The sequence below is a fragment of the Prinia subflava genome, unplaced genomic scaffold (genome assembly GCF_021018805.1).
Source record: "Prinia subflava isolate CZ2003 ecotype Zambia unplaced genomic scaffold, Cam_Psub_1.2 scaffold_72_NEW, whole genome shotgun sequence".
Taxonomy (NCBI): Eukaryota; Metazoa; Chordata; class Aves; order Passeriformes; family Cisticolidae; genus Prinia; species Prinia subflava.
This window is the reverse complement of record NW_026961079.1, coordinates 163524-172134: the sequence shown is the minus strand read 5'-3', so window position 1 is coordinate 172134 and position 8611 is coordinate 163524. Positions and strand designations below refer to the sequence as shown.

General features: G+C 66.7%; 1 protein-coding gene and 1 long non-coding RNA gene across 13 annotated transcripts; one reads left to right on the top strand and one right to left on the bottom strand.

The window, feature by feature from the left end:
* Positions 1–535: 535 nt before the first annotated feature.
* Positions 536–7747, top strand: LOC134546415 (low-density lipoprotein receptor-like). Its single transcript, XM_063389213.1, has 15 exons — positions 536–975; positions 2167–2547; positions 2681–2806; positions 3142–3264; positions 3652–3774; positions 4129–4294; positions 4538–4756; positions 4911–5029; positions 5217–5356; positions 5447–5591; positions 5666–5809; positions 6524–6586; positions 6688–6762; positions 7179–7324; positions 7434–7747. Exons 1-15 carry the CDS (start codon positions 798–800, stop codon positions 7464–7466), a joined length of 2181 nt encoding a protein of 726 aa, XP_063245283.1. The 5' UTR covers positions 536–797; the 3' UTR covers positions 7467–7747.
* LOC134546424 (uncharacterized) lies at positions 7618–8473 on the bottom strand. Of its 12 annotated transcripts, XR_010079166.1 has the most exons (5): positions 8097–8473; positions 8013–8054; positions 7867–7918; positions 7783–7834; positions 7618–7750 (listed from the first exon to the last, which is right to left on the bottom strand). It is a non-coding gene; the product is annotated as an uncharacterized LOC134546424 (long non-coding RNA). The 12 variants fall into 12 exon arrangements; XR_010079162.1 differs by having other exon boundaries at positions 7783–7918; XR_010079160.1 differs by lacking the exon at positions 8013–8054.
* Between the last annotated feature and the right edge of the window lie 138 nt (positions 8474–8611).

The window sequence follows — 8611 nt, the reverse complement described above, 5'->3', positions numbered from 1 at the left end:
CCCGGCAGTCGATAATTAATTAATAAATTAATCCAACGGTACCAGCGTCACCTCTGGGGGGGAATTGGGGGGGTCCAGAGGAGTCTCAGGGGTAGGGTGGTGTCGGGGTGATTCTGGGTGTTGGGGGCTCCCTCGGGTGTCCCCCCCACAGTGAGGTTCACGTCATTCCCGGGGGTGCCTCCCCAGTTCTTCTCCAACCCCACCGGGAGTCACCTCCAGTGGAAAATCCACAATTAATCCTCCGTGAAAAGAGGGAAAACACTTAAAAAGCGGCTTTTGGATGCGGGTGGGAAAAGGGACCCCTGGGCCGCGCCCTTTCTCCTTCCTGCTTTTCCCTCTTTCCTTCGCGGTTTTCCTGCCTTTATCCCGGTTTTCCTCCCTCCATCCCGGCTTCCCTCTCCCGCTGTTCCGGCCGCCCCGGTGTCCGCGTCTCCCCCGATCCCGGTTTTCCGTCCGCCGCTCCTGCTTTTCCCTCCCTCATTCCCGGTTTTCCCGCCCCACCCTCCACCTTTTTGAACGCCCCGAGCTCCTCCCCTCGCCCGTTAAATGGGGCCCGACGAGAGCCGCGGCCACGGGCGGCGGCGCCGGGAGCGGCGGGACGGTCCGGGCTCGGCACCGGGGCTCGGCACCGGGGATCAGCTCCGGAACTGGCCGGTACCAGGATCGGCACTGAGCGGATCCCTCCAAGCCCTGGCTCCGCTGCCGGTGGGCGCCAGGACGCGAACCCCGATTGGAAAACCGGGATAGAGCCCAAAACCGAGCCCAGAGCCAGCGGAAAGGAGCCGGGAAACAGCGGGATGGGACCAGGCGGCACCGGGACAAGAGCGGGAACGGCCGGGAGTGGATCTGGGACCACCAAGGTGGGCTGTGGGACCACCGGGCGCAGACCGGGAAGCACCGGGACACGCTCCGGGACCGCCGGGATCCTCCTGCTCCTTGTGGGAGCGGCGGCGGCGACAGCGACACCGAGCGCAGGTGCGGGGTGGGGCCCGGAGGGTGTCGATGAGGGGCTGGGAGAACCCCCCACGCCCAGACTCAGCTTGGGGGTGGGAGAGGGCACCGGGAATCTCGGAGAGGGCTGGGAAGGGAGCGAAGGGAACCGGGAGGGACGGGGGAGACGCCGGGAGTCACCCGCTCGGAGCGCGATTTGTCCCCAGCAGAGCAGGATCCCCCCTCCCACCTTCACGGGAGCGTTTGGGGCTTTGGGTTTTGGGAGCGTTTGGGGCTTTGGGTTTTGGGAGCTTTTGGGGCTCCCCGAGACCCCCCGGGACCCCCAAAGTGCCCCCGGGCCCCCCCACGTGTCACCCCCCGCCCCACGAGCTGGGAGGCCCCGCCCGCCGGGCTGGGCAGGGCCAATCAGCGCGCCCGGCCCGCCCCGCCCCGCGACGGACGCTGCTCCCATTGGCTGAGCCCGGACTGGCCACCCGCGGGGGCGGGGCCCGGGCCAGCCAATCAGAGCGTGGCGCGCGGGGAGGGCGCGCCCGGGTGGGGCCGGGGGGGAAACGGGGACCCCCCGAAAATGGGGCTACAACACCCAAAAATGGGGCAATAACACCCAAAAATGGGGCAATAACACCCAAAAATGGGGCTACAACACCCAAAAATGGCTCGGGATCCTCCGGGGTGGGACCGGGAGCCCCAAAAACGTGATCGGGACCTAAAAAATGGGACTCGCCAAAAATGTGACCGGAACTTCCCACAATGGAACCAGAACGCCCCCAAAGTGGGGTCAAACTCCAAAAAGGAATCGGAACTTTCAGTATTTGACCGGGACCCTCAAAGCGGTGCCAAAACATGCCAAAATGGGGCGAAAATCCCACAAAATGGGACTGGAAGCCCGAAAATGGACTGGGATCCCCTGTGGGACTCCCGGATTATCCCCCCGCTCCCCCACTCTGGGCTGGAGCTCCCCCGCTCCGGTGTCCCCCAAGTTGGGGACGGGTTTGGAGGGGCCCTGAGGATGCTTTGGGGTCCTTGTGGGAGGGGGGGAGCTGGGAGAGTCTCTGGAGGGTTTTGGAGGTCTCTGGTGGGGACCCGGGGCGGGCCAGGGGTCCCAGGGGATATTTTGGCTCCTTGGATGCCTTGTGGGGGTCCTTGCGGGTACTTTGCGTTCCTTTCCAGGGGTATTTGGGGGGGGTCCCTGACTCGATTCTCTCCCGTCCCCAGCGCCCCCGCCGTGCCCCCCGGACCAGCTGCACTGCGGGGACGGCTCGTGCCTGTCGCGATCTTTCGCCTGCGATGGGGAGCGCGACTGTCCCGACGGGGGGGACGAGCTGGGCTGTGCCCCCCCGCCCTCGCCGCCGCCCTGCGCCCCCTCCTCCTTCCGATGCCGGGATGGGAGCTGCGTCCCGCGGCTCTGGCGCTGCGACGGCGATCGCGACTGTCGCGACGGGGATGACGAGGAGCCCGAGCTGTGCGGGACCCCCCGGCCCCCCCGCGCCTGCCCCCCTCTGCAGTTCCCCTGCGGGTCCGGCGAGTGCGTGCACAGGCGGTGGCGCTGCGACGGGACCCCGGACTGTCGCGACAGCTCCGACGAGGAGGGGTGTGGTGCGTGCTATGGGAGGGCACCGGGATGGGCTGGGATGGACTGGGATGGACTGAGAAGGGGCTGGGATGGACTGGGAAGGACTGGGGTGTCCGGGGGGTCGCTGCCCCGCTGACGCCCCCTGCGCCCCCCCAGCCGCGCCCCCACCGTGTCCCCCCGGGCAGCTCCGCTGTCGCGACGGGCGCTGCATCCCCGGCGCCCGGGCCTGTGACGGGACTCCTGACTGTCGCGACGGCGATGACGAGGAGGAGTGTCCCGACGGTACGGGAGGAGAAGGGGTTTGGGGGAGGGCTGAAGGTATTTGAGGGGGCTCAGTGGGGTTTGAGAAGGCTCAGAGGGGGGGGTCTGAGGATTTTCTCGGGGGGGTCTGGGGAGGTTTGAGGGAGTTGTGAGGAGGGTTTGAGGGCATTTGGGGGATGTTTGGGAGGGCTTGGGGCGTTAGGGGGAGTTTTGGGGCAGCCTTGGAGGTTTTGGGGGTGTCTGAGAGGGTTTTGAGAGGACACGGGGGAGTGAGGGGGGTTTTAGGGACTTTGAGGGGGGATTTGGGGGATGTTTCGGGGGTAGCTCAGTCCCTGACACCCCCCCGCGCCCCGCAGCCCTGCCGTGCCCGCCCCCGCACCGGTTCCGCTGCCGCTCGGGCGAGTGCATCGCGGCGGGGCAGGTCTGCGATGGGCGGCGCCACTGCCGCGACTGGTCCGACGAGCCGCTCAAAGAGTGCGGTGAGGAGGGGCCCCCAACCACCCCCCGAGACCCCCCCAAAATCCCCAATCCCCTCCTGGGACCTTCTAAACCTCCCCCCCAAAGTAGCCCCTGAGAGCCCCAAACTGCCTCAATCAGCCCCAAAACCCCCCCAGGCCCCCTGCAATTCCCTGGAACCCGCCCTCAAAAAATCCCAAATCCTCCCGATACCCCCGAACCCCCCTTAACCCCCCCAAACGCCTGAAAAAAGCCAGAAGACCCCCCCAGACCATCCCAAAACCTCCCCAAGCCCCCCGAATCCCGCAACCCCCACTTTCACCCCAGCTCCTCCTCCCCGGGACTTTGGGGGTCTCCACTCCTTTCAGGAGGAGATTTTGGGGAGTCTGACCCCCCTTCGTGCCCCCCAGGGGTGAACGAGTGCCTGGCAGGGGGAGGGGGCTGCTCCCACATCTGCCGGGACCTGCAGGTGGGCTTCGAGTGTCTGTGCCCCCCCGGCTTCAGCCTGGACTCCGACAACCGGACGTGCCACGGTGTGTGACAGCCCCAAATTACCTCAAAGTACCCCAAAATACTTCAACGTTCCCCCCTGGGCCCCCCAAAACACCCCAAGCCCCCACCAGGACACCACAGGGGAGCCCTGAGACCCCCAGACCTGCCCTGGAGGAGGGGTGTGGGGGTCCCCAAGAGGGAAATGGGGTTCCTGGGGAGTTTTGGGGGTGTCCCAGGGGGGTTGGGGTCAGAGAGGGGGGTGGATCAGGAGGGGTCAAGGGGAGTTTGGGGCTGTGGGGGTCTTGGGAGTGTTGGGGGTTTGAGGGGCCATGTGGGGATTTTGGGGGGCTGGGGGGGTCTCCCTGCGAGGGGGTGACCCCGGTGCCCCCCTCCAGGCCCACCAGGGACCCTCCTGGTGAGCACCCGGCACCAGGTGCTGGCGCTGGGGGGCTCTGAGCCCCAAATCCTGCAAGGGCCCCTCAAGCACGTGGCTGCGCTGGACGTTGGCATCGATGGGGGGTCCCTGTTCTGGGGGGACCCCAGCGAGGGGCTCATCTACAGGTGAGAGGCCCCCTGCAGCCTACACAATGCCCCCCAGGACCCTCTAATCCAACTCCAGTGACCCCCAACCCCTCCCAATGCACCCAAATCTCCCTGTGGCCTCGCAGTTTCTCCCTCCCGTGTCCCATCAGGAGCTCCAGTTCCCCTCCAGTCTCCCTCAACTCTGATCCCCAGCTCCCCCCAGGACCCCCCTGTGTCCTCCCAGTTCCTCCCGTTCCCCCCACTGACCCCGATGCTCCCCAGAGCCCCCCTGGCCGCGGGCCCGGCGGTGCCACTGGGGGTGGTCCTGGGCCCGGGATCCCCCGGTGGGATCGCCCTGGACTGGATCCACCTTCTCCTGTACTGGACCGAGCCCGGCTCCGGCCGCGTGGCCGTCGGTGACTCCTCGGGGACGCGCCAGCGGACCCTGCACCAGGACCCCCGCACTCGGCCCTGGGGAGTGGTCGTGGACCCCCTGAACGGGTACGGAGGGATGGGGAGGGGCACGGGGGCCACAGGGGGCTTTGGGGACAGAGGGGCTTGGGGCGGGGACAGTGACGCGGAAGGGGGTGGATGGCGGCAGTGAGGGGGGGCAGGGGAGGGAGCGGGGCAAACTGGTGACACCGGTGTTCCCCAGGTACCTGTACTGGTCGGACTGGGGGTCCCACCCCCACATCGCCCGGGGGGCCCAGGATGGGGCCCCCCCCAAGCCCCTGGTGACCGAGGACGTGGAGCGGCCCCAGGGGCTGGCGCTGGGTGAGGGTCCCACACCTGTCCCCGAACAACCTCGTGCTCCCCAGACCCTGCCCAGGCTCCCCCACACCTCTCTCACCTTCCAGTGTCTGCACTGGGTGTCCCCACACGTCCCCAACCCCGTGTCCCCCCCGACCCCAACGTTCCCCTGGACCCCCCAATGCCCCCCTGATCCCCCCGTGCCCCCCAGACCAGTCCTCCCAGCGCCTGTACTGGACTGACGGCCGCCTCCACACCGTGTCCAGCGTTGCCCTGGATGGGAGCGGCCGCCAGACACACCTGAGGGACCCCCAGCACCTGGCGCAGCCCCTCGGCCTTGCCGTCTTCCAGGTGAGACCCCTGCGGTGCCCCCCAGGGCCCCTGCTGTCCCCTTTTCCCCATGACCTTCCCCTCTGACCCCCCCGTGTCCCCCCCCCACAGGACTGGGCCTTCTGGACTGACCCCCACCGGGGCTCCCTGGTGGCCGCGCGGCTCCGGGGGGACTCCCCCAGCCCCCAGGTGGTGGCCCAGGAGCTTTTCAGCCCCGAGGCCGTTGTGGTTCTGCACCCGGGGAGGCAGCCGGCAGGTACAATCCCCAAAACACCTCATGGGCCCCCCAGGGACCACCGCAGGCCCCCCTCACCTGTGCCGCACCCCCAGGCCCCAACCGCTGTGAGGGTCCCGGAGGTCTCTGCTCCTTCCTGTGCCTCCCCTCCCCTGCCCGAGGCCCCGGCTCCACCCAGTTCAGCTGCGCCTGCCCCGACGGGGAACACCTGGACAGTGACGGACGCACCTGTGTCACAGGTAACCCCTGAGACCCCCACATCCCCACACCAGACACACCTGTGTCACAGGTAACCCCTGAGACCCCCACATCCCCACACCAGACACACCTGTGTCACAGGTAACCCCTGAGACCCCCACATCCCCACACCAGACACACCTGTGTCACAGGTAAACCCCCCTGAGACCCCCACATCCCCACACCAGACACACCTGTGTCACAGGTAAACCCCCCTGAGACCCCCACATCCCCACACCAGACACACCTGTGTCACAGGTAACCCCTGAGACCCCCACATCCCCACACCAGACACACCTGTGTCACAGGTAACCCCTGAGACCCCCCACATCCCCACACCAGACACACCTGTGTCACAGGTAACCCCTGAGACCCCCACATCCCCACACCAGACACACCTGTGTCACAGGTAACCCCTGAGACCCCCACATCCCCACACCAGACACACCTGTGTCACAGGTAACCCCTGAGACCCCCACATCCCCACACCAGACACACCTGTGTCACAGGTAAACCCCCCTGAGACCCCCACATCCCCACACCAGACACACCTGTGTCACAGGTAACCCCCCCTGAGACCCCCACATCCCCACACCAGACACACCTGTGTCACAGGTAAACCCCCCTGAGACCCCTCGATCTCCTCCCCCAAACCCTCCCTCACACACCTATGAGACAAGTAACCAGGAGATTCCCCACCCCAAAATTGCCCCCAGAGGCCCCTGGGACCCGTGAGCCCCTGACCCGGAACTTCAGCAGGGAGGGAAACGCCTCGACAGGTAACGGCCACGCCCTCTGGCCACGCCCTCTGGCCACACCCTCTGGCCACACCCTCTGGCCACACCCTCTGGCCACACGCTGACCATTTCTGTCCCCACAGGTGACCTCGGCCAGGCGGGGGGGCCTGGGGGGGCCCGGCCGGGGCTGGCGGTGCTCGGGGTCCTGCTGCCCCTCGGTAAGGCCCCGGCTGGGGGGAGGAGAGGGCCAAAATTCCGGGGACTTGGCGGGAAATGCTCGGGGTCCTACGGAAAGGGTGCCTGGGGTGGGGGTCTGGGGGGCAGCTCAGAACGGGGATCCCAAAACGGGGGGAGGAGGAGCTTCAAAACAGAGGTGTCAAAAATGGAGGGGGGTGACACCAAATTGGGGTGGAGGCAAAATCTGGGAGGAGCCCGGATTGGGGGGGGGGGGTCCCAAAGTGGGAGGGGGTCTCAAAGGGCGGAGGGGGTCCCACCCCTGCAGTTCCCAGCGGGGTGTTGGGGGCTGGTCCCGTTGGGGCCCGGATTTTGGGGGGAAGTCACAGAATTTGGGGGTCACCTGAGAGGGGTGTCCCAACTCTGGGACCCCCCCCGACCACCCCCCCATGTCCCCCAGGGCTGGTGCTGTGCCTGGGGGTGGCAGCCAGGGCGCTGTGTCAGGAGTGGCGCCGGCGCAACACCAACAGCATCAGCTTCAGCAATGCCACCTTCCGGAAAGGGCCGGGGGACCCCCTGGACGGGGGGGGGCTGGGGGACCCCCTGGTGAGTAAGAGGGGGGGGCTCGGGGACCCCCTGGATGGGGTATGGGGGACCCCTGGTGAGGGGGGGTTCAGGGACCACCCTCCTGCTGACCCTCCCTTTCCTCCCCCAGCGGCCACTGACGTCAGAGGACGAGGAGCCCTGAGGATTTGGGGGAGCCGAGACCCCCCCGGAGCCCCCTGGGGTGGGGCAGCAGCACCCAGGGGAGCTGCGGGGCTTGGGGCGGCCACACCTGGGAGCAGCTGCATGCAGGTGGACACACCTGGGTGACATCTGGATACACCTGGGAACGGCCGTGCACACTCGGACGTGGCTGTTGACACACCTGGGAGCTCCCAGGCACACCTGGACATGGCTGCAGACACACCTGTGCACACCTGGACAGGGCTGTGCACACCTGGACATGGCTGCAGACACACCTGTGCACACCTGGACAGGGCTGCAGACACACCTGTGCACACCTGGACAGGACTGTGCACACCTGGACATGGCTGCAGACACACCTGTGCACACCTGGACAGGGCTGCAGACACACCTGTGCACACCTGGACAGGACTGTGCACACCTGGACATGGCTGCAGACACACCTGTGCACACCTGGACGTACCTGGACAGGACTGTGCACACCCAGCTCTGGCTGCAGAAACACCTGGACAGGGCTGTGCACATCTGGCTACAGCTGCAGACACACCTGGACAGGGCTGTGCACACCTGGACATGGCTGCAGACACACCTGGACAGGGCTGTCCACACCTGGACATGGCTGCAGACACACCTGGACACAGCTGTCCACACCTGGACATGGCTGCAGACACACCTGTGCACACCTGGACACAGCTGTGCACACCTGGACATGGCTGCAGACACACCTGTGCACACCTGGACGTACCTGGACAGGACTGTGCACACCCAGCTGTGGCTGCAGACACACCTGGACAGGGCTGTGCACATCTGGCTACAGCTGCAGACACACCTGTGCACAGCTGTCCGTGTTTGCTCACGGCTGTCCGGGCGCTCCAAGTAACCCCTGGGCCAGTTTGGGTTTTTTTAAACCAAAATGCTGTGAATTCCCCCCAGACTGAGGCCCTGGGAAGTGGGCGGAGCCGAGCTGGCCCCGCCCCTCTCTCGTCAATAAAGTTTTATTTATTGATCTCCACGAGAGCGGACTGGGTGAACTGGGAGGGACTGGGAGCGCTAGGGCGGGGCACGGGGCAGCCTCCGCGCACGCGATTGGTCCAGAGCACAGCAGCCTCGCCCCCGCTCCTGCGGCACGGTCACTGATTGGTCGCC